The sequence below is a fragment of the Populus alba genome, chromosome 14 (genome assembly GCF_005239225.2).
Source record: "Populus alba chromosome 14, ASM523922v2, whole genome shotgun sequence".
NCBI lineage: Eukaryota > Viridiplantae > Streptophyta > Magnoliopsida > Malpighiales > Salicaceae > Populus > Populus alba.
In genome coordinates this window covers 7,668,393-7,694,465 of record NC_133297.1, presented here as the reverse complement: position 1 = coordinate 7,694,465, position 26,073 = coordinate 7,668,393, and the positions used below count along the sequence as shown (strand labels likewise).

Below are 26,073 nucleotides of genomic sequence, written 5' to 3'. Positions count from 1 at the left end.
GGTAGGACCCACCGTAGTCGGGCCTCTTTGCTTTCTGGGTGGTTCAATACAATACATGCTCCGCGTGCTCCAGAATACTGTCAGTACTCACGAGCCTTGAAAAGAGATAAGCTTTCAGATCCGTGGTCACTGCGCACGTTTTGAAGACATGGTTTCTTAAGATAATATTTGATTTGCGAAACAGAAAAAGGACGAAGATAAGTATAAATAGGATAGGTAAAATAAAATAAAAACGTAAAGATAAAATTATATTTGATTGTGAGATACTTATTTTTATATCAAGTTTAATTGAGAATAAATGAGATAAGATAAAATATAAAAAAATATATATTACTTTTAATATGAATTATTTTCTAATTTGTATATTTAAGAAAACAAATATTTTTTTAGTGTGTATTAAGTGTTTAAATTATTAATAATAATATAATAAACCTACTTATAAAACAAAGCTTAGTATCAACTTGGAACCCGAGACTAAATCACCCCCTGTTTAATAAATATATAAAAAAGAGAACTGATCTGGCATGACCCGATTAAAGAACTCAGGTTAACTCGAGCTAAAATCCATTGACTTTTTTCTTGAGATTTTTTTGATCAAAAAGAAGTTTTTTTTATTATTTTAGAAAAAAATCAATTTGGATTGACACTTCTATCCCATGACTCTAGCCTTGTTTCAAGCAAACTTTTAATTTATATTTAAAAATCATGATAATAATTATTTTATTTTTACATAACTTAGTTGAATGATTTTAAAATTATAAATTTTTTACAAATGTTAAGGATAACAAATAAAAAATATTATCCTTTAAATATATCCTACATATATCTTATATTTTTAAAATATAAAATATCACTTTAATTATTGTGAAGATAAATCTATTTTTATTTTTCCAACCAAACATGTTATTGTTCCTATTATCCCAATCCATTTTATTCTGAAAATATAACCATACACCACCCGATTAATTAAATAGAAAGTCTGCGTGCACGATATAAAGGCATTAAAATGAAAGAAAAATGCTAATATTAGTTGAATAAATATCATGTTTGAGGAATTTCCTTTTAAAAAAAAGATTTATCGAAAATCACACGAGAAAACTAAATCCAAACATCGACTGAAGCATGGAACAGATTTTTTTGATCCTAGAACGTACGTGCACCATCTGGGATGGTAGGATTAATATTTTTGCTGCCGTATTAATTATATATTTAGGGTATTCCATGAGAGGAATTTGTGAACGCTTTGCTGGTGAAAATTATCTTCAAGAATTTAATTTCAGCAGGTAGAGTCACTTCTGGTGAAATACATGAGAGGAATTTGTTTTGATGATTTAGAAAAATAACCCAAGATACCATTTGTTAACAAAAATAAATAAATAAATAAATAAATAAACATAAAGAAAGAATGAAACCAGTTTTATCGAATATTCGTTTGGAATTTACTTTCTAAAAAATCAAATGCATAACTTTAACAAAACTAGCATTGCTCGTAAATGAAAAAAGGGAAAGTAAACTACTTTAAAACAAAATCGAAGTAACATTTGAATTGAATGAGAGTGGAGATCGTATCTTTCTTTTTTTGGATTATTGGGGACTATGGCATGTCTCTTGGTACACATTAAATGATGGGATTTTTTTAATATTATTTAAAGAGTTATTTCTTGGATTTATTTTTAAAAAAGAGAGATGGAATACAAATTAAATAAATAACAATATTATTAGAATTGAACTTCACTTTGACCCGAGAAAGATGATGGATTATTGATCAAGTTATTGGATTGGATCAGCATTTAATTGATAAAGTCGACTAACTCAAAAAAAAATATTTTATTGATTTGCTGATAAATATAACATAGGAGGTTTTGTTTAGATTCTGTGCACTAATTTTAGAACGATGAATAATATATTATCTATAAATAATATGTTATTTATGAATTAGTGTGATTGGATTGAGTATTTGTTTTGGTTAATTCATAATGAATTTAGCCAAGTCAATTATTTAAATGATTCAATTAAAAAATTAAATTAGCTTAATGATTGGTTCATTAGATTGACCGGTTTTGATAACAATAGAAGAATAGATTTAAAAAAAATGATTTGAGTATTTATGCTTACAATGAGAAACGATTTTTTAAAATTCTCTATTCTCTATTTAATATTTGAGTGAAGTAATCACCAGAAATTATTGATGAAATAATATAAAATTTCTCTTTAAATAATCCTAAGATCCCACACTTGTATCTTCTTTGATTTAAGTGCGAGGTTTCCGAGGAAACATCTCAAGCTTCAAGAAGATGGAGTCCTCTTTGTAGATTCATGAAACTTAAAAGAAACAAAAAGAAAAAGAAAAAGGAAAGGAGAAATCCAGTACCACCACAGCAAAATAAAGGGAAAAGTGGTAACGTTATTGGAAAAAGCCCTCCAACTCGAATGCCGTCCGTTCTGGTGGTGGGGGTGTTTCTATAAATAGCAACTATCCGATCTATTTAAGGGACTCTGACACTGCACACGGACTCCTTTTTCATCTTTCAGAATTATTACACAGTGGCAAGTGGGCGCCCCAAGGTCGCTTGTTACTTGCTGTGCCAGGATTTTTTTTTTTTTTAAAGAATTTGTTAACTAAATAAACAGCTCGAAAATGTGATTTTTAACTGAGAAAAAAAGAAAAGATCAAGCAATTTAAGAGGAAAAATGAAACTATAATTAATATATCAATATAGGGTCTTTTAAAAATAATTAGGAATATTATAGAATTTAATGACTGTTTTGACTGACACAAGAAATCTATTAAATAATATGTGTTAAATAAAAAAAAAAGAATAAAAACATCATGTAGTTGTTTTTAAAATATAAAATACTGCATAATTTAATTAAGATCATGTAGGCTCTATATATTTGTTATTAAGATTTCTTTAGGGTTGTTAAGATTCATGTGCATTATATCTCATAGAATACCGATTTTCATACTTTTTTTAACTTTTAAAATGAAAAATAATAAATATTTAAATAGAGCCACCTTTCACTTTTAAAAGTTAAGCAACAATACAAATTAGTATTTTATCTTGATTATAATTTTAAAATTATTTAATTAATCAACACATAATTTATTTTTTTAAACCCCAACCACTAAAGTTACCCCAATACCAAATATTAAATATAATTTTCTCTTACTTGTTAATTAATTTAACGTGGTGCATGTTTTCAAGAGTGATCTAACATATTAAAAACGTGAAATGTGACCAAAAAAGAAGAAAATCACCTAAAACATGTACGATCCAAGTCATTTGATGATGGTTTTAATAACGAGTCTCACTAATTGACTACTTCACATATATTTTTAAAATAATTTTCTCATTATCTTTTCTCATGTTTAGAATTACAGAAATAACTTTTATATTTCACGAGTAATCACCACTCCATAATTCATCCATTCAAATTAAATTATATATACAAAATTAAAGTTGATGAGATTGTAAATTAGAAAGCAATATGCCATCAGGAAACTAAAAATTATATAAACTTTAATGTGATATATTAATAAAAAAAAATATATGGCTGAAGTTAAATGAATGGAATGCAGAGCAGTAAGTACTAATGGACTTCTAAATACTAAAATAGTGCACAGCATCACTCAAATCAAAATACTGACAAGTATTAGAGAAGAAAAACAAACCAAGGAAGAACAAGATGAATCTGAGCATATTTAAAAATGTAGTTATTGATTTTTTTAAAAGTATTTTTTATTTAAAAATAAATTAAAATAATATTTTTTTATTTTTTAAAAATTACTTTTAATATAAAAATAATTCGAAGATATTAAAAAAATATTAATTTTAAAAATATTAATTTTTTTAAATATTTTTAAATATACAAAAATAAACAGAGTTAAAGCAAGTTAAGCAACAATTGGAAACGATTAGCAACGCTGTCAGAATTTTTCCTTCCCACCTGCCAAGGGAAGTCAATGAGTTGCAGATTTTTATTTCTAGTTAGATTTTTTCCGCATACAACTACAACTCCAACTGCAATTCATTCATCTTCCATGCCACTTCTCTCTATGACGATAGAGAGTTTTTTTTTTTTTTTATGTTTTTTTTAGAGTGATTTTTATTCTAAAATATATTAAAGTTAATAAATTAAAAGAATATTTTTTAAAAATATCCCGATATCTCCAGATTTCAAACTTGAGGTCGGTCTATGGGGGCGTAAAATCCTCATAATTGAAAAACAGATTTGTTTTTAACACATGGAAATTATTCTAAGATATCACCTTCGAAATGAAAATAAAAAAAGAGAAGAAATAATAAAATGCAAATTATGTTACGGCAAATAAGTAGCGGGCCGCAAACAGTAAGAAAAACCAGTGGATCCCAATAATTTAGGACAATGGTTAACAAATGTGATTTGTGTTAAGAAAGAAGAAGAAGAACATAACAAGTGTTAAAGCTGATCGGGTGTCCGCCACTGTTTACCGCAACATGGAATCTAACCTTGATGTCTGGAAAAAAAGAAAGTGTGTGTAAACAAGGGTTTTTGTAAAGGGTTTCCAGGTGAGCCTACTGTTTACTGCTTTTATTAGACCAACAAACAAGCTCCACAAAATCGTTGCCGACTATCTCTCAACCTCCAACAATTCTTTCTTTGTTTTTATTTTCATCTCTCAATCAAAATACTATTAAATTTTAGGTTTCTTTTATTTAATCATGCATTTAACCATGGTTACTTTTTTGAATCCAATCTATACTTAACCATGGTCCACTTATGCAGTTAAGGACTAAGAGGGCAGAACACCAAACTGCAAATCCACTCCCCTCTCTCTCTCTCTCTCTCTCTCTCTCTCTCTCATTTTCCACCCTTTGGCTCTAAAGAGAGAAAAAGCCTTTCCTTTCCTTTTTTCCCATTCCTTATTGTTTCTGAAATATTTAACAAATTTTCTGCTTGCTTTCCGGGATTTTTTTTTTTTATAAACCTGTCCCTTTACCTGGAAAACTTATACCACCTGAGAATAAATACCATCCTGCTACCTTACCCCAATTGTTGTCTCATTATCCCAATTTGCCTGACGCAACCGGTGTGTATTTTCTTTCAATTGTCTCTTCTTTGCATCAATCTACTTTACTTTTTCTGGGTTTTCCTTGCAACTTGTTATTTTTGCTATTTTAACTTATTGAGTTCCTGAGATCTGAATTTATGCATATAGTATTGTACGAGAGAAAACATGTGGGCTTGTTTTATTTTGCTAAATGCATTAGATTTTAGTCCCTATCTATTATAGAAACTAGGGGGTTCAGTACCAAGATTTGATTCTGGGTAATAAAGTTTGAAGCTTTGTGTTTAGTCGGTAGTTTGAAGTTTCAGTTTTGGGTGTCCTAGAAATGAAGATTGAGCTGGGTGTGGGAGGTGGGGCATGGAACGATGAAGATAAGACCATGGTTGCTGCTGTTTTAGGCACTAAAGCTTTTAATTACTTGCTATCAAATTCTGTAGCTAATCAGAATCTGTTAATGGCTATGTGTGGTGATGAGAGTTTGCAAAATAAGCTCTCTGATCTTGTGGACCGCCCCAACGCCTCCAATTTCAGCTGGAACTATGCCATTTTTTGGCAGATTTCATGTTCCAAGTCTGGTGACTGGGTTCTTGGTTGGGGAGATGGGTCTTGCAGGGAGCCTAGAGAAGGTGAAGAATCTGAGGTCACTAGAATTCTCAATATACGCCATGAGGATGAGACTCAGCAGAGGATGAGAAAGAGAGTTATTCAGAAGCTGCAGACGTTGTTTGGAGAATCAGACGAGGATAATTATGCCTTGGGATTGGACCAGGTTACTGATACTGAGATGTTCTTTTTGGCCTCCATGTATTTCTCCTTTCCCCATGGAGAAGGTGGTCCAGGAAAGTGTTATGCCTCCGGGAAGCATATGTGGATCTCTGATGCTTTGAAACCAGGGCCTGATTATTGTGTGAGGTCATTTCTTGCAAAGTCTGCGGGGTTTCAGACAATTGTGTTGGTGGCTACCGATGTTGGCGTTGTTGAATTAGGGTCAGTGAGATCTGTTCCTGAAAGTATAGAAATGGTTCAATCAATAAGGTCATGGTTTTCCACTCGGAATTCAAGTATCAGAGCCAAGCCAATGGCTGCAGCAGCAGCAGCCATGCCTGCTGTGAGTGAAAAGAAAGATGAGAATTCCCCATTTTCAAATTTTGGGATTGTGGAGAGAGTTGGAGTTCCGAAGATTTTTGGTCAGGATTTGAACTCAAATCATGGTCATGGTCATGGTCATGGTCCTGGCTTTAGGGAGAAACTTGTCGTCAGAAAAATGGAAGAGAGACCATCATGGAATGTTTACCAGAATGGTACTAGGCTTGCATTACCTGGTGCTCAAAATGGCCTTCATGGTTCTGGTTGGGCACAGAGTTTTGGTATGAAACAAGGGACCCCAGGTGATGTTTATGGTTCACAAGCCACAGCAAATAATCTACAAGAGCTGGTTAATGGGGTTAGGGAGGAGTTTAGGCTTAACCATTACCAACCTCAAAAGCAGGTGCAAATGCAAATTGATTTTTCAGGAGCCTCTTCGGGGCCTTCTGTGATTGGCAAACCACTTAGTGCAGAATCTGAGCATTCTGATGTTGAAGCTTCATGCAAGGAAGAACGGCCAGGCATGGCAGATGATCGGAAGCCTCGTAAACGAGGCAGGAAGCCAGCAAATGGAAGAGAAGAACCCCTCAATCATGTTGAGGCAGAGAGGCAGCGGCGAGAGAAGCTTAACCAGCGGTTCTATGCATTACGAGCTGTTGTGCCCAATATTTCCAAGATGGACAAGGCTTCATTGTTGGGAGATGCTATTTCTTACATCAATGAGCTTCAAGCAAAGCTCAAGGTAATGGAAGCTGAAAGGGAAAAGTCGGGGAGCATTTCGAGAGATGCATCGGCTTTGGATGCTAACACAAATGGAGAAAGTCACAATCAAGCTCCAGATGTCGACATTCAAGCTTCCCATGATGAGTTGATGGTAAGAGTGAGTTGTCCGTTGGATTCACATCCTGCATCAAGAGTGATTCAAGCATTCAAAGAAGCACAAATCACTGTTGTTGAGTCAAAACTTTCTGCTGCAAATGACACTGTATTTCATACATTTGTGATCAAGTCTCAAGGATCCGAGCAGCTAACAAAGGAAAAGCTGATGGCAGCATTTTCCCGTGAATCCAGCTCATTACACTCATTATCATCGACTGGGTAGTTTGAGAATTAAGGTTGACATATAGTCCATAGGCGTATATGTAGTGAAGAACCCTTTTGAAAGCTTCTTCAGTGGTTTTGATATACCGCAAGGGATCTTAAAAAGAGCTGGCTAGAAGTAGAAAAATAACTACCTATTGACCAAGTAGGGCAGCAAATTTTCTGTGATTGTTTATAGTATACATATTTTGTTACAAGGAAGTATTCTTGCCAGATGAATTACATTTCTAAGTCTTAACCAACTGTATCATTGTTGGTTATTTAGCTGATATACTTGTTTTGTTTTTATGTTTAGTTGTTTAATTCTTTCGTTCATTTCCATGCAATGCGCACTATCATCGCATGGCTATATTTTTTGTCAGTGGTGCTTGTTTCAGATGAACTCAATGCAAGCTATTTCAGTCAAGTTGTAAAATTCGCGAGTCTGCTACTCTTAAGCCACGTCTTCTACGAGGCAATTCATTTTCTTGCCCTCGCTGCAATAAAATTATCTTTTATCCAGGAGGTTTATGTGTGGCAGGTTTTTGATTTAGTAGCGTGGAAGGTCCTGGAGGTGGTGATCAATGACTCTCAACTCAAGATTGTCGCATGTTCCGTTTGAGATTTACCATTTTGAAGGAAACGTGTTTGTATGTTTCAAGCAATTCTCTATCATCAAATGTTGACGTAATTGGTGGAAAAATTGAATAGCAGCTAATAAAGACATCCCATGTTGCGATTGCCGTTCCAGATAAATCTCCTTCAGAAATTGAAGCTCGTTATAAGTTTTGTGGTTTGAATAAAATGTTAAAAAGCTTGCAACTGGGGACCATTTCTTATCATAAGGGCAAGAGTAAAGCTTCGTGAAAATGGATCCAGATGTTCTAATCATACAAGTGGGTGGCATTTGCTGTGCTTCTGTGCCTCAACCTTCTTGTTTCGTTGCTTAAAGAAATGCTCAAGTCTGTCTTCTTTTAATGAAAAACAGGACATGCAGTGGAACTGTAAGAGATTCCTAGTTCATTTTTCTTTTCATCACTTTTCCCTGTTGTCTTGACAATCAAGTGAAGCTTCTTTAGATGCACATGAAAAGGAGGAAAGAATAGATCCTGTTCTCAAATTCTAGGCCATCCCTTTATCTCCCTCTTTCAATAAAGCCTTTGAGGTATCTCCAACACTGGCAGAAAAGAAGTCGAATAAAATAAAATAAAAAAACAAACAAAGAAACTAAATTACAAGAGCACAGGGACTTGTCGCGCGTACAACGCAACCCAGGACTCTAATAAAGTAGTAGGTGGTGATAAACCATCATCATGCCATTGCAATACAAAATTGAAAATTGATGATCAGAGAGCCCGTGAGCAGGTTCGACCAATAGAGAAGTGATGACAAAAATCATGTGGTGCATGTGTGCCCTTAAAAAAAAGAGTAAAACTCGTGACTTTGAAATAACGCACCCAGAAAAGCGTGACAATAACAGGGTTACAGGGTAGATACTACTGCCATTTTCTCTCGATTTGCAAGCCCCAAGAACCCGTGTCAAATTCGTGTGGGCATGAGGGCGATTCAATCATTCAAGTCTTTGCGTGTGGGTTGAATATTAGTATTGAAAGAAACCCATTTCACTGTTCAATTTATACGAAGAAAACAAGGCTTCAATCTCGAAGCACCGAGGCAGGCAGGCAGGCAGGCACGTTGTAGTAATAACAGCAAGGAAAAAAAGAAAAAGAAGAACACCATGTGCTTGGTTTATTTTTATTATTTTCTTCTCCTATGGTCACACGGATTTAAAGGAGAGGGACGATTTCAGATTCGTGAAGGCCTGAAACATAAGGCCATACATTGAATTAGCCTTTAGCTTTTACACCCATATCTCATTCAACTCCTTTAAAGCTTCATGTCAATTCATCGGGTCCTCATATTAAGTTGTTTTCAAACTTCTCCCTCTGCTTTTGGTAGGAGTTGAATGATCCACACAAGGTGGGACGAGGCTTCCGAGTACGCGAAGAGGCAGAAAAACATGCCACGCTGTGGTCAAATCCGAAAAACTTTCAGTACAGCCGCGTATTGCTGTTTTGGGTGGGGCTTGTGAGTTGTGATGGCTGACCGATTCAGCTAGGAAAGGTGTGCGAAGTGCGAACAATTTTTTCTACTAATTCGAAGCAACAATTCAATGGTCAATGCATGCCCTCCTCCATCTATATATGGGGACAAAGCTAGCTGTATATTAGGTTTGATAAGCATGTTCATAGTATATTAATTATACTATACTATAGTTTAGTGTCCTCTATGCGTTTTTTATTAGAAAGCTAATGTACGCTTATAGTTATTGAATCCACTAGTTTTTTTTTTTTTTTTTTTCTAGCATGATTCAAAATAAAAATACCTCCATTGAATTCTCTCCAATACAAAATAATTGATATTTTTTTGTGAAGTCAAAATCTCTCTCTCTCATCTTACTTTTCCAATAGCTTTCTTTTTACCTCTCAACATGCAAAGGGTGATACATAATAAAAATAAAATCTTAGGAGTGAAATGTAAATATCTAAAACTATAGGGACCAATGTATACAAACTGAAAACTTAAGGGATCAAATTGTATTTATTTTCAGAGATTTAAAACATGGAAATACTGTAACTAGAAAATGCTAGTAATAATGAATTAAAAAATAAAATCAACTAAAAAGATATTTATTTTTTCAAAAAATTTGGTGTTTAATTCTTTTAAAAAGTCTTAAATTCAAACCCTTTAATTTTAAAATAAATAAATTGCACGTTAAGTTTTGCGAGACCTGAAATCATCAACTGGACCAATAAAGGTTAACTAGCTACACCCTTGCCGAAATTTCTTTGATATTTGACCTATTCTTTATGGGCTTGGAGGGGATTTTCTGTCCAAGTCCAGAAGCTCGCATCCACAGGGCATGGGCCCATGAAAATAAAGGGCTTAAGCCTGATAAGAAGTGGAAATTATAAAGGCCCGTATTATAGGTTTTAATAAAAAGTCCAGCTTCACAATATTTTTCCGTCAGACCGTTAATTTAGTTACCATCTGCTATAAAAAGTTTGTGGTTACCTTTTAAGCCGTTTGTCATTGAGGTCTTGTGTGTGTGTGTATTCGGCAACCTTCTTCAGCTGGGTCAACAGCCTCATAAGGACGTAGCTTCTTTGTGTGATAAAAAAAGAGGCTCGAGTCCATTGCAGATCACCGTGCTGGTGAGGCCCAATATCTGGTCCCAGATGTATGGGCCTTGTCTCAAACAGAAAAGCCCGTGAGGTTGAGGGAAGTGCTTGGTGCATTTTCTATGAACAATGTGACTAGGATGTTGCTGAGTAAGCAATATTGCGGTGCAGAATCTGCAGGCCCACGAAAGGCCATGGAATTCATTCACGCATAACACGAGTTGTTTAGGCTTATTTATATATCTTGGTGATTAATAGTTAGATGGCATGAGCTACACTGTGATCCGGGTTATTTTTTTAAAATGTCAAAAAAATAATACTCGTGCGATACCATTATTTTAAAAGAAATAAAAAAATCTAAGAATTTTGAATTAAAAGAGGTTATGGATGCTGTTAAATCAGTGACCAGGACATCAGACAAAACAAAAACATCATAAAGTCAGCTTCTCATGGGCTACACTCACTCTATTAATTTTAAAAAAATAAATGATATTGGTTTAATATAGTTACTCTTCAAAATATTTTTTGTTTAAAAATATATTAAAAATATTTTTTTTTTATTTTTTAAAAAATTATTTTTAACATGACACATCAAAATAATCTAAAAACATAAAAAAAAAAATTATTTCAAAAAAAAAATTCAAAATTTTTATAAATATAATTTTCACCTCATTCCTAATTACTCATGCAGATAAATCGAGGTGTTTAAACTGAAGCTTGTTCGACAAGATTAACAAGTCAATTCTAACCTAACCTTAAAACTCGTTTATGAATAGTCCGTTAGCTTGCTTTAGCCCAATTCATTTAGGCCCACGAACCTATTCAAATAGTGGCGTGGGCTAGACCTACGACTACGAGCTAATCTAATTATTTGTTCAGTTGTGCTGTCAATTCACAATTGTTTTGTTTAAATTTATTTGCATCGTTCTATAAGCAAGTAAGTTTCGTGTTTCTTTTTTTTATATGTTTTTTATTTATATTTTATTTCAAGTATTAGTCTATAATGTTATAAGAATAAGAAGTAAAAAATACTATAATATTGAAGCAAAATAATAATTATGAAATAAAGACAGGCTTTGTTTTGTGTCTGTAACAAAATTGATTTTTTGGACAGCTAATTTCAGGACAGGTGTGTATATATATATCTTGTAAAACCACGGTTCTTTTTTTTTTTTCCTGACAGTGGAGCTGAGATAGTGAAAAACAATTTCAAAAACAAAATTAATGATAAAATAGCCCCCTTTTTTTTACTTCATCAATGTTATTTTCAGTTCCGTTCAATTTATTTATTTTTAAAATTTCTTTGTGAACTTCTTATTATGACATTGTTTGGCATTTGAAACTGTATTTTCCAAAAACATTGATTGATTTATTTATATAAAATTACTTTTTTATGTTTTTTTTATTATTCTGATATGTTAAAATAAAAAATAATTTTTTTACAAAAAATATTATTTTAATAAATTTTCAAATAAAAAAAATTTAAAAAGCAAATATTACCATTCTCCCTAATATTTTCTAAAAGCTATTGCAAGCTAACTAGTGAAAAACACTACGAGTATGTTTGGTAGTGTGGTAGTGGTTGCTTTTCAAATAATTTTACGTGTCGAAATAAATGCCAATGATGTTTTTTTTATTTTTTTAAAATTATTTTTGACATCAATACATCAAAACGATCCAAAACATACAAACTATATTAAATTTTAATAAAAAAAATTAATTTTTTTGGAAACGCGGTTTCAACCACGTTCCCAAATGATTTCGATGTCTTTTTGGTTTAGCTTTTTGAGCAAATTTGTTGTTTTACAAAAAAAACCTAAAAGTCATCAGTGTACCATTATGACAATAGAAACATTACAAGGGAATCTTTTTTTTTTTTTTAGTTTGTGTTTTTAGGCGTAAAGGTCTATTTTTAATTTTAATAAATTAATTAATATTAAAAAAATTGTTGGCAAATGTGCGAGGCTGTCCGGTTAACAAATCCCACTATCTAAGGTGGCACTAGGAATTGCATATTATTCTCTTTCCAGCAGTGTAACACATGCTTGTGGCGGAGGCACTATTAGCCTCGAGTATACTTTTTTGTCCCTCTCTCTTGGCCTTGAAATCCGCACAAGCCCCTCCAAAAAAACAATCTTTAGTTTGTATTTTTATTAATTTTGGTCCTTGTTTTTTTTATTACCATTTGTTTTACTTTTTATACTTTTTTAATTTTAGATTTTTTTTTTCAATTTCATCCTTGAAAATTTAATTTAATTTATTTTTTGTATCTAATTTAATTCTCATTCTTTTAATTGATTTTTTATATATATTTTTTAACATTTCCTTGATTGATTTTTTTTTTTAATTTCATCCCTCGTCATTTTATTCCATTTATTTCTTATCCAAATTTGGTCCTCAATCTTTTAATTGCAATTTTCTTATCTTTTTTTTTTTTCAATTTTATCCCTCAACATCTTATTTTATTTTATTTATTTAGTTTGGATCCTCATTCTTTTAATTACTATATTTTTATTATTTTTTAATTATTTTTTTTCTATTGAGTCCCTAATTATTTTCTTTCATTTAGTTTTTATACTAAATTTAATCCATATTGTTTGGATTTTAAATTGTTTTGTGATCGGAAATCTTACTTTATTATTTTTCATGTATGTCTTTCTATAGGGTAATCATGTCTCATGACCCGACTCCAATTTGAGTTTTTTGTTTTGTACTTTTATGAAAAATTGATTTTATTTTTTAAATTCATCATTTAAAATCTTGGTTATTAGGCCTTGAACTCTAGTATTTGTTCCACTTTCTTTTTTTGTTATATTATCCTAATCTCATATTCTAAGCAACAAGTTAGTTGAGTTTGCTCAAGTTTTTTTTCTCAGGTATAACAAAAATTTGTATTTTCAAATAATATTGGAGTGGTTTGAAGTTATTATGTAAATTTCATTTTCCTTATTATTAGTATCCTCTTTAGAATGATCAGAAATAGTAAAATCTCATAATTTACGATCAATTCATTCAATATTTCTTTTTTTAGAGGACAAATTCACACATTTAAATTATCTGCAACATGGACTAATACCATACCCCATCAATCTAGAAAAATTGGTTCAAATCCTTCGCTATTGGGTGAAAGATCCCTCCTCTAGTTTTTTTAAAAATGTTGATTTTTTTTTTACAATTTCATTCTTTTGGCATTAGATTATTGACTCTTAAGTTTTGTGATTTTTTTTTGTTTTGTTTTGCAGGGTTATCCCGAGTGAAAGTTAACCTAGGTTAGCTTGGTTTTTTTTTTTTAATATTTTTTTTATTTAACTTTGGTCTTTTTTGTTAGGTTCTTCTTTTGAAAATCTCTTTTTTTTTTTCTTTTTTTTTTTTTATCTTGATCTCATATTGTTGGTGGCAAGCTAGTCAAATTAACTCGGCTTGACTTAGATTTTTTTTCTTGATTTTTTTTTTATGAAATTGATTTTTTTTAGTCTCATCATTTGACATTAAATTATTGATCATTGAGCTTTGTCATGTTTTTATTTTTCTTTCTGTGAGGTTATCTTGAGCGCAAGTTTGTCAAGTTAACTCAGATTAGTTTGAGTTTTTTTTTAATGTTTTTTTTATTGAACTTGGTCTTTTTTGTTGGGTTTTTTTTGGAGTTTATTTTTTTATCTCGATATCATATCGCAGGTGGTTTTTTTACTTAAATTAACCCTAATTGACTCGGATTTTTTTCTTTGATATTATTTTTTGATTTTTTTATGTTTCATTATTTGACATTAAGTTATTAAACCTTGAACTTTGTAGTTTTTTTATCTTTTTTTTTTTTTATATACAGGTTATTTCACTCTCATGTCATGGCTCACAAATTAATAAAGTTAACCTAGGTTGATTTATATTTTCATAGCCTTGATTTTTTTTTATACTATAAAAAATTTGACTTGTCCGCTGTGTAGCACATACTATCTAGTTATGAAACTAAATGAAATAGATATTAAACTGTCACTAAATCACCATCATCCCTTTGCAAATTATAATTTCTAAATATAATAAATATTTAAATATATATTATTATATTAACATTAACTCCTACTAAATAAATAAAAGAAATATTGCTTACCCAAACCCTAAAAAATTATTTGTTTCCCCAAACCCTAAAGTAATTAAACGTTAGCCTACTCCAATTTCCCCATCTAAATTAAAAACTAGGATTTGTATAATTATGGTTTTTCATAGGGTTTTGATAGTAATAGTGAGATAGAGTTAAAGATTTGCAAGATAAATCATAGTTTTGAAAGAAAAAATTAGTAACTTATCAAGCATATGCAGAAGTGGAGAAATTTTGAAGTTTTTTTTTTTTTTTTTTCGGATGAATGTGGAATGTTAGTTGAATCTAGTTTGGGAAAGATATCCGAAAGGAAATGAGATTTTTAAAAGTAAATATTAATAAAATAGTGTGTATTAAAATATTTAATATTTAGAAATTGTATTTCAGTGTATTTATAATTTTCAGTAGGTGTTTGACCAACTTGTACGTATCTCGAGTAATTTTATAAATTCTGAAATTAACAACCATGTAATCTTTCAGTGGTCCTGAGATTTATAAAACTTGAACTGATGATTTCTAGTAAGCAAATCTAAAACTTGATCAATTAATTTACACCCCTCGTGATTATTTTCAAAATTCACAGCAAATATTGATTTTTAGTACCTTTTGAATTTGATATCTTGTTTCTGCTTAATTTATATATAAAGTTAAGAGGGATCAATAACGACTAATTAATGAAATTTGAAAGACTAATCGAATCCAATTTGACAATATTTAGACAAATTTAATAAAAAAAATCAAAGTCCAAAGAACCCGCCCGTTTTTTTTAACCGGCAAGCCAACTTCGGCCCTGAAATGTGGTCGAACTCGACAAACGAAATAGAATCTTGATAGAATTACCAAAAGCAAGCTACAGTGCACTCCTGACATCGAATCAAGATAGAACTTGTTGTTCCACATCAGCACATACTGCGCAAACCATCGCTCTTCGAAGGTACGAAATACACCTAAATTCCCTTTCAACTCTGCTGGTCTTACAAAAGTTTTATGCTTGTCACCTGTTTGTACAAATGCCTGAACGAGACCCTGGTTGCACAAATATTCACGCAGCGTGCTTATTTGAGTCTTACGTGACTTTATACTTGAAAATATTGCATAAACTATGCTAATAACTCTGTTAGATATAGAATGATTTTTTCCTTCCTTTTCTTTTTTATTTTGTTTCAAATAATTTGATGATATTCTGACCAGGCAAAGTTTGAGTGTTTTTTTCTGTTCCCTGGCAACAGTAGGGCCGAAATTGAGCTCTGTTTGTCATGTTTCTTCGCCGAGCTGCAGTGGCCTTGCCCCACTCGAGAAGGTTCTTTAGTACTGACAAAACTTATGATATTTCAAGTGTCATTGAAGAAATGAATAAGGTAAAGGTTCTGTCACCATCTGTTTTGGGATTTTGTTAATCTGTCAGGTGTAAATCATCTGCTGTCCCAGTTGTTCAGGGTTATATCCCTCTGTAATGTTCTTGTAGTAGGCTGCGCACCTACTCTTTTCCTTTGATAATGAAAATCTTCAATCATCTAGAAAAACATAGTTAATGCATTTCGATATTAATCTCAGTCTCCCTCAAGAGAATTACTCATTACTTTTGCTACACAATCTTTCTTTCTTATACACCAATGCTTGTTTCAGGAAATGGAATCAGTCTTTGGTGAATGTCCTCCAAGTGAACTTGCTGGTTCTAGCAATCAAGCGGTTGGAGAATCCCGTTTAAAACCTCATGGACTCGCCAGTTCTAGTAGTGAAAATTTTAGCAGGTCTCAAGAATCCCAATTTGCACATCAAAAAATGAATCATAACGCTGTTGGGCTAAGTCACATTGGAAGTGCAGGAGAGGCCCAAATGGTGGATGTGTCTCCAAAAGAAAACACTAAGAGAATTGCTATTGCTAGTTGCAAAGTAATTCTTGGCAAGAAGGTGTTTGATATGGTCTTAGCCAACCAAATGGCCAAAGGCGATGTCCTTACCGTGGCCAAAATTGCTGGCATAAATGGAGCAAAGCATACTAGTAGCTTTATCCCATTATGCCACAATATCATGCTAACCCATGTTCGTGTTGATCTAGTGCTGAATCCGGATGATCACAGTGTCAAAATTGAAGGGGAAGCTGCTTCATCTGGGAAAACTGGGGTTGAGATGGAGGCAATGATGGCAGTGACGGTTGCTGGCCTAACTGTTTATGATATGTGCAAGGCCGCTTCTAAGGAAATTCAGATGACAGATGTGCGGCTTGAGCGTAAAACTGGTGGTAAGAGCGGGGACTGGTCCAGGGAGTAGTGGCATGTTTGATTGAAGAATGTGCTGTTGGTATTGCCAAATGACATGAAGGTTATTGCATTAAAGTGCTCCTTTGTTTTTCAAGGAAGTTGATGATCAAATGAAATGTTTATCGTCAAAGATTAGTTTGATATTTTATATTTAATGTTAGAATTTGTAGTATAGTGCACCTTTTGTATGTCAATAAGCTGTTGCACATGCCAAGGACAAGCTTTTTAATCATATTTGCCTTAATTCTACATATTAGGAAAAGGTAACTAGGGTAACACCAAAGTGGGCTCTGGAAGAGAGTTTGGAAGCAATATTATCCTTTAAGCTCTTCTGTGTGAAGGGACTGCTTTCAATATTTAAAACTGCATCCTCGTGGTTCTAAACGCAACTTTACTTGTTCCATAGCCCCTCTAGTTTTTACTGCTTGTTAATGGAAGGGTTTTGCTATCTATATATCTCAGCCTACTTTCATAAAGAAGTTGAGCTACAATACATTGGATCATTTACTATTAAGCAACTAGAAAAGGAGAGAGAAATGAATGCCGAAAACTTGCATGATGCAGCTGACGAAAATTATAGATCCTAGAGCTGCAGGAGACAGCAAGGTAGTTATGGTTGTCAATTAGCAGATCTGTATGCAGAATCAAACTTGAGTTTGGCGAGCCTTCTCTGAATCTAAGAGGCTATAGAAGAATTGACAGTCACTAACTAAGGTACTAGTTGGAGAATTATAATCCATGCAAAGATAAAAGGTGCAATTTGGCACATTAAGGTTTTTCTGATTTAATTAGTTATTAGAAGTTTTTAATTTGTAAGGTCAAGTGTGAAAAGAAAAGAAGAAGAAGCACATGTGGTGGTTTGGCATCCCAGGCCTAGAAGATGGAATGAAGCCTGCCTTCTCAGGTAGGTTTGGCTGTTGGCATCCAACCCCAGTTTCATATGGACCGACTGGATCAAAAACTAGATTTATCAAATAGCAATTGAAAGAAGTTCAATGAAACAACCTAACAACAAGGTGATGATGATGATGAATTGGCCGGAGAAGATAGATTATTTAGCAAGAAGCTTTTAAGAGAGCCAACCTACTGATACGTTCAGTATCAGCATTATTCCCTGAAGATAAATATCTTCGCTCCAATTATTGATTTGCTTTGCGGTAGCATTGGAAGCCACATCGAAACCAAATCTTTACTTTTGAGTCTTCTTTCCTTGTACTTTTGTTTTACGCTTTTGGTAAGTTCTTGCCCCTGAGAGTGTTTACGGGCGTCGCCCGCAATTTCTGCAAAAGATACACTTATTGCTCGCCTCAGCTTGCTATTTTGTTAAGCCATCTTACAACGGAGCCCTTTTTCTGGCAGCGGGTTTTAGCCACCCTCTTGGAATGGAGCTTCCCTTGTCATCTCTTTTGTCTTCACTCCCTCCTTTTATTTTCCCGGCCATCTTTTTTGTCCTCTCTCCCTTTTCATTCTCACCTATAGAAAGGGAAAAAGGGAAAGGATGTTATCGCAAGGTCCTTTTCTTTTGTTTGAATAATATCACCAAGTTTGACCTGGGTGGAGAGAGAGGGCCATTTTGCACCAGTAGGCGAGCTTGTCATTGCAACTGTATCACAGCTACCATACCTACTGCTACTTATTTACCATGGAGCGCCGTGGCTATGGCTAAGATTTTCGTGGTATCCAACGAATAGAAGATTTTCGTAGATGAAGGGGTCGGCAGTCGGCACTGAGAGGGGTGTTGGTTTGATTATTTGTGAATATGCAATCACGTTACAAGAATATTTTGGACATTTAGATGCCCGGGACCTGGGTGCATCTTTTGTGCACACAACTAGCCTAACATCCCCAGACAGCTCCATTTTTATTTTTTTTGTCGTTAGCCGTTTGTGCATCTAGTACGGATATATCCTCATAATTCTTTATGTACATTCATTGAGGACCATGTTCACATACATGTCCTATCATCAAAATAACTCATCAAGCTCTTAAAGTTATGGATCAAAGGTGGGAAAGTGTCTGCTTGCGTCCCTAAAACTTGCCGTGTATGACCCAGTATTGCCACGCTAGATACTCTTAAATGGTGAGTGCACCTGATATTTGTGAAAGGGCCATGAAAAGGAAGACAAGCTAGCGGATCAGATGACAAGAATAAAGGGAAATTTTATAAACTTAAATTTATAGATTCTAGATTTATTTTTTAAAGGTTATTAATTAAAGTTTTATAAATTTTAAAATTACTAAAAGTTTATATAATCGTTAATTTTAGGATTTGTAAAATTAATCGAGTTACATGTAAAATAAATCAAATACTCATATAAATAATAATAATAAAAAAACAGAGAATAAAGAGAAAGGAAAGCTAGACAGGGGAAGAACACGAATACAAGAAGCTCCAGTTCTATGAAAAGCGTGAGCACATGAAAGTCTCGTCAATACTGTCTTGTATGCTTTTGTTGGTTACCTCTATATTATACTCAATGAGAACATGGGAAAGTCACTCTTGTATGAATTCGACAAAAGTGGGGTTTGGTTGGGTCAAGTGGACATGTTTTGCGTTACTGGATCTGTTTCCCACGTTAATTAGTTTTGATCTATTAATAGATTTACGGAAAAAGGATATATTTTCGCAATTAAATATTCAAAAAGAAGAGCAAACGAAAAAACCTCTCCCTCTATCCAATAAAAAAACATTGTTTTCCCTTAAAACACACACAAGCTTACAGTCTCCCTAAAACCTCTCAGGAGCTATCAACATACAAACTAAACACAAACCATGGTAACCTTTTATTGAAGATAATCAAGAGAAGGAATAAGAAAAACCAAAAATGAGAGAGAGAGAGAGAGAGAGAGAGAGATTTGGTTAAAAGTCGAGAGAGAAAGGCATGAAACTTCAACCCGTTTGCTCTCCCATCTTTAGCGATGTGAGACTACACTACCAGACCTCACTAGCTAGTATATGGGAAAATATGCAAACAGTCATGGTAGTTCTCTTGCGTGTGATGTTGATGTGCCACGTACCACTATCACTGTCGACTTCCAGCTACTTTCAGTGTCACTCCTACTCCATTATTGAAGGTTGATTTTTAAGATCTTAAACACTAACAACATGTGTAACCCTATTTTTGTGTTTGGTTTGTAGTTTAATTGGACATTGTATTAAGATTCATGAGTTACATGCTTGTTTGGTTGATTTAATTATTTAAAAATGATTTGTAATGTTAAAATGCTTTGTGCTGATTAAATAAAATGTTTGTGATCTTAGTGTAAGTTTTAGCTTATAAATTAGAAAAAAAAAATTATTTGAGTGTGTCTATGATTTTAATAAACTTGTTTTTGTTCTTAAAAAGATTGGTGACCTGCACGACGTTGTGAGTTGGACAAAAAAAAATAACCCAAAAAATAAAAATTAGAAAGATGATTATGTTTTTAAATAGGTAAGAAAAATTTGATAACCAGGTTAAATCTTGATTAATTTAATAATATGATAAAAAAATAAAGTAACAATAACAAATAAAAAAAATATTGCACTAGGCAAAGTTAGGCTAACACATGAAACTCGTGACCTAAACATGAGATATGTCTAGATTATATATTTATTGTGTTTTTTAGGTCATAAAATTGAGATAATTCAAAAAACAATTGATGATAAATAAAAACAAACTACAAAGATTGAACGATAATTATAAATCAAGATATTTAACATCGCAACACGGATCATTTTATCTAGTTGTATTTAATGAATTTGGTTATTAAAATAGTTTTGTAACAAAAATCGACACACAAAATTTATTGAATAAAATAAAAGGAAAAAATATTATAAAAAAATAAAAAAAATTCAATTTTTTAAAATAAGTTTAATCTATATAAAATATTTTTTAAAAAATACAAATAAATCATACTAACCTCCTAAAAAATTAAATTCACCCAATATTATTATAAAATTATCGCCATTTTAAAAATGTTAAATAAACCATAAACAATCACAGAGAAAATGTATTAATTAAATCATAAACTTAAAAATTATGTAAAAAGGACATATAAAAAAAGTATTAATTAAAAAATCAAAAGAAAAAAAATAGAATCGAATGAGGTTGGGTGTTACTGGGCCTAATAAGACAGGCACCAGGCCCATCAAGAAATGATCCATGCGTAGGTCATTTTTAGGTTAATGGGCTCAAATTTCTTTTGAAAAAATTGATGCTTCGTCAATTGATGAAGCATCATCTAAATTCCTAGATTTCAGTCCTTATGGTGCTAAAAACAAGATTCATTTTGTTTTAATCCAAAAACCTATTTTTGATCCAAAACACTTCAAAATAAAAAAAACCTTAAGAACCTTGTTAAATCAATTCATGATCTCAAAGAAACACAAAAAAGCCTCAAAAGCCAAAATCAACCCAAAAACTAAAAATATTCTCAAGCTCAGACCTGTTTTTTAAGCATTTTTTTGAACTCCTCTTATCATATGAAATTATTTGATATAAAAATTGATCGTTTTAGTGGTCAGAATCGTCGCTGACAATAACTTTTTCTTTCTACATCAGAACCTAATGAGTCCTTTTCTCTCCTCCCACCAAAAAAAAAAAACTAAAAAACAAGGAAAATCAATTTTGATACCAAAAATAAAGTTTTAAAAATTAAAGGGATCGATTACTTGAGAGGCAAAAAAATAGGGGACAAAAATAAACTTTCAAGATACATTTCAAAGTCACCACATATTTCACCTGTTTTTTTATTTCAGCTCTTTAACTTTTAATCCAACCCTTTCTCCCAAGAAAATATATAATTGAGTGCTAATTTAAATTTAAAAAAGCTAAATCATACAAAATAAAAGTTCAAGGACTAAATAGAGAATTTTTAAAAAAATATTTAAATATATATATATATATATATATATATAATTTAATTTAAAAAAAAAAACTCAAAATTTAATCCATCCCCATTTGAAATATATATATATATATATATATATATATATATATATATATAACCATACCCTGCCTGGAGTTTGGTGCAGTTGATTGGAGAGCAGGGTAAATAAGAGCATTACTGACGGGCTAATAAGATCGGAGGTCCCTATGCTATTGATTTTGTTTTCGACGCCCCTTCTTTTTAAAACTTCTTAATCAAACTCCTGCACTAATAGTTCGTCCATGCCGCTTGTCACACCAGAATAGAAACCTATCGTAGAATAAATTTATCTTGAATAGTTTTAAAATGGATTTTTGTGCTCTCAGAATATGAAACAAGAAGTTCCGAGCTCATTTAATGTATGCCTGTTATTGTAATAGTTTTTAATGTTGTGATTTGAAAAATAAATTTAAAAAATATTATAAATTATAGTGTTTTTTAAAAGGAAAGATAGAGAGTTTTAGTACAAAAACTTTCAATTTAATTTAATATATATTTAGTATTATAATAGCTTTTATTATTATTATTTAAAAATATATTTAAAAAATCAAGGTTTTAAAAGAGAGTTTTCATTGAAACTAGGATAAAACTATAGAGTATATTCGTTAACTTATGCTTTCACAAACTATTATCAGAACAAACACACAATTTCAATCGTACCTTAATATATAGACCTTTTTTGTTTTCGTGGCTTAGATCATGTTTTATGAAAATTTGAATTTTTTTTATTTTTAAATTTTTTTAATGTTTTTATTTATTTATTTTGATGTGATGATATTAAGAATAAAATTTTAAAAGATAAAATTAGTTATTTAAATACATTTACAAATAATAAAACACTCCGTGTAAATCTACCATTAACATAGGTCCCGTTGGTTTCACGAAAAGTGGTTTTCTAGAAACCACTTTCTAAACTTTTTTGTATTTGTTTGTTATTAATGGTCAACGGAAAACACTTTTCAATCAAAAAAAGATTTGGCTTGGTTTTCAAGAAAGTGTTTTCTTTTCATTTTGGCCAGAAAATACTTTCCAAAAGTTATGAAAAAATTAGAAATTTCATGTTATTTGCTGATTATATTAAATTTGATCCTCAAACTTTTGATTGCTATATATTTTATTTTGATTTTTTTTTTCAATTTCATCTCTTAGAATTTGATTTAATTTGATTTTTATATCAATTTTAGTCCTTATTTTTATGATTGTTATTTGCTTTTCTCTTATTATTTTTTTAATTGAAATTTTTTATCTATGAGATTTGGTTTTTATTTTTTTAAATGTTATTTATTTTTTAAAAAAATAATTTATAAAGTTGTATTTTTTTAAATTTCATCATCTTTCAATTTTTTTATCTATTAGATTTGATCTTTATTATTTTAATTTTTATTTATTTTATTTGAGATAATTTATGAAATTAGATTTAAAAAAAAAATTCTATTTTCATTCAAATTTTTAATTTATAAAATTTATTTCTCATTGTTTTAATAAACTTAGAAAAAATATATTAATAATTTATTTTTCAGTTTATTTTCTATGATATAACCAAATATTAAAAAATATTTTTCAACTTATTTTTTATAATACTACCAAACATCAAATAAAAATTTATTTTTTAAATAAATTATTTTAAAAAAATTATTTTTCAATAAATAAACAGTGCATAAAAAATAACTTTGTTTAAAAACGTATTGGGCGCGGCCACGCGAGGCGGCGGGAGGATAACTACAGTTCACCGCCAAGTCACAAGGGGTGACCTCAATTCTCGAGTATCATAGGATATTATCCTATATGTCTAGCAATAACCACCGTTAATCCTAGCCCAACTTTCACCCGACAAAAGCAAACTAACTTTCGGATATTTCACCGTTAAATTTATGTTTCAATTAATATTATTTATTAATATTTTTTTATTTGACTTTGTCTGTATAATTTTTTAAAAGATTATATTTAATTTTTAAATTAAGTTAGACCGTAGAAAGTAGAAAAGAAACTCTATTTTGTGCATGTTAAAAAGTATAGTAAATGTTATTTTTTAATTATTAAAATAAATTTCATTTATTATTTTTTAAATTTATTTTATATATTAATATATCAAAATAATTTTAAAATAAAAAAATAAAACTAAAAAAATCTCAAAAAACTTCAAAAACACGGCAAATGTCAAACACCCTTTTCAAGCTAAAAAAAAAACGATCTAACTATTAAATTCTTTATATTTATCAAGAGGCCCGTCGTGTACTGATATTAGCAATCACAATTGTGATTTTTGTGTAGAAAATAGAAATTAGAAAATGATGGAAGAAAAAAACAGAAGGAAAAAAAAAAGGAAGCTAGGTCCCCGACAAAGCTGATAGCCCTTTTGACAGCACTCCCGATTATTTATACTCTCTCACTTATGCAAACACCTCTCAGTGTATCCCATCTCATTTTACTCTATTATTCAATGGAAGGAAAAACAAGAAATGCCTCCACTCTCCTTTTATCCTTCGCCTGCATTTTCCTTTCCCTATCCACCACCACCACCACTCTCTCCACTTCACTGCAGTTCCAAACCCTAACCCTCAACCCCCTTCCTAACAAACCAACTATCTCGTGGGCCGACACCGAACCCGGAACCCAAACCTTCACCGACCGAACAACGTCAGAACCCTCCAGTTCCGCCACCACTTTCCTCTCCGTACAGTTACACCACATAGATGCCTTGTCTTCGGACAAATCATCACAAGATCTCTTCAACTCGAGACTTGCACGTGATGCAGCACGTGTCAAATCTTTAATTTCCCTTGCGGCAACCGTTGGCGGTAGAAACCTGACGCGTGCGCGCGGCCCTGGGTTCAGTAGTTCTGTAATCTCAGGGCTCGCTCAAGGGAGTGGAGAGTACTTCACGCGCCTTGGTGTAGGGACCCCAGCAAGATATGTCTACATGGTGCTTGACACTGGAAGCGACATCGTCTGGATCCAGTGTGCTCCATGCAAAAAGTGTTACTCTCAAACCGACCCAGTTTTTGACCCGACTAAATCCAGGTCCTTCGCTAATATCCCCTGTGGGTCACCCTTGTGTAGGAGACTTGATTTTCCAGGTTGCAGCACGAAAAAACAGACATGTCTGTATCAAGTCTCTTACGGAGACGGGTCGTTCACTGTTGGTGAGTTCTCAACCGAAACGCTGACGTTCAGAGGAACCAGAGTTGGTCGTGTGTTGCTTGGTTGTGGGCATGACAATGAGGGCCTTTTTGTTGGTGCTGCTGGATTGCTGGGACTCGGTAGGGGAAGATTATCCTTCCCTTCACAAATCGGTCGCCGGTTCAGCAGCAAGTTTTCTTACTGTCTGGTAGACCGGTCTGCTTCTTCTAGACCGTCTTCTATAGTTTTCGGTGACTCGGCTATTTCAAGAACCGCCCGGTTCACTCCATTGTTGTCGAACCCGAAATTAGACACCTTTTATTATGTTGAGCTTCTCGGGATTAGTGTCGGTGGGACGCGTGTTTCTGGGATCTCAGCTTCTTTATTCAAACTCGACTCTACAGGGAACGGCGGCGTTATAATTGATTCGGGTACGTCAGTGACCCGACTGACCCGGGCCGCTTATGTGGCTCTACGTGATGCTTTCCGGGTCGGAGCATCCAATTTGAAACGGGCACCGGAATTCTCGTTGTTTGACACATGTTTTGATTTGTCTGGGAAGACAGAGGTGAAGGTGCCAACGGTGGCTTTACATTTTAGAGGTGCTGACGTGTCATTGCCGGCGTCGAACTATTTGATACCAGTGGATAATAGCGGGAGTTTTTGCTTTGCGTTTGCAGGTACAGCGAGTGGATTGTCAATAATTGGAAATATCCAACAACAAGGTTTCCGGGTTGTGTATGACGTGGCGACCTCACGGGTCGGATTCGCTCCCCGTGGATGCGCTTGAGTTTGTAATGCGTGCTTTTGGTTTAAGGGTACTGGTTTTTTTTTTTTTTTTTGGCAAGGGATAAAGCTCTTTCCCTGCCCTTTTATTTCTCTCTCTAAATTATGGGTGTCATAAAAATATCTTTTCTTGATTTTTCAATATAAGTAAAGAAAGAGGGGAGATATATAAATTAATCAGGCAGAATTGGGGATGATGTACGTTTTAATGTTTTATGGTTGTTGCATGGCTATTCGGATAACTATTGATTACTTGTAAGTGGTCAAAAACTTGACCAAACAAAAAAAACTATCCATTACTCAGCAATGTTGGATCAATTTGGATCTCTGTCGAAACATTAATGTGTTTTATTAAAAAAACGTTTTGGAAAAGAATTAAATGAATAAATTTTTTTTGGATTTTAAGGGTGTTTAAAAATATATTAAAATAATATTTTTTTTATTTAAAAAAAAATATTTTGATGTCAACCTATTAAAATATTTTTTTAAAAAAAAAATATTTTA

General features: G+C 32.4%; 3 protein-coding genes across 5 annotated transcripts; all 3 read left to right on the top strand.

The window, feature by feature from the left end:
• The first annotated feature begins 4,786 nt into the window (after positions 1-4,786).
• LOC118041239 (transcription factor MTB1) lies at positions 4,787-7,506 on the top strand. Its single transcript, XM_035048490.2, has 2 exons — positions 4,787-5,071; positions 5,374-7,506. The coding sequence occupies exon 2, from the start codon at positions 5,376-5,378 to the stop codon at positions 7,236-7,238; it is 1,863 nt and encodes a 620-aa protein (XP_034904381.1). The 5' UTR covers positions 4,787-5,071; positions 5,374-5,375; the 3' UTR covers positions 7,239-7,506.
• A 7,692-nt stretch (positions 7,507-15,198) lies between these two features.
• On the top strand, positions 15,199-17,001 carry LOC118041508 (cyclic pyranopterin monophosphate synthase, mitochondrial). 3 transcript variants are annotated; one of them, XM_035048882.2, is made up of 3 exons: positions 15,199-15,425; positions 15,683-15,849; positions 16,118-17,001. In XM_035048882.2, the coding sequence occupies exons 2-3, from the start codon at positions 15,748-15,750 to the stop codon at positions 16,760-16,762; spliced, it is 747 nt and encodes a 248-aa protein (XP_034904773.1). In that variant the 5' UTR covers positions 15,199-15,425; positions 15,683-15,747; the 3' UTR covers positions 16,763-17,001. The 3 variants fall into 3 exon arrangements, with proteins under 3 accessions (XP_034904773.1, XP_034904772.1, XP_073260454.1); XM_035048881.2 differs by having other exon boundaries at positions 15,200-15,425; positions 15,721-15,849; XM_073404353.1 differs by lacking the exon at positions 15,199-15,425 and having other exon boundaries at positions 15,437-15,849.
• A 7,000-nt stretch (positions 17,002-24,001) lies between these two features.
• Positions 24,002-25,746, top strand: LOC118041509 (aspartyl protease family protein 2). The gene has a single exon (XM_035048883.2). It carries the CDS (start codon positions 24,056-24,058, stop codon positions 25,571-25,573), a length of 1,518 nt encoding a protein of 505 aa, XP_034904774.1. The 5' UTR covers positions 24,002-24,055; the 3' UTR covers positions 25,574-25,746.
• The last annotated feature ends 327 nt before the right edge of the window (positions 25,747-26,073 follow it).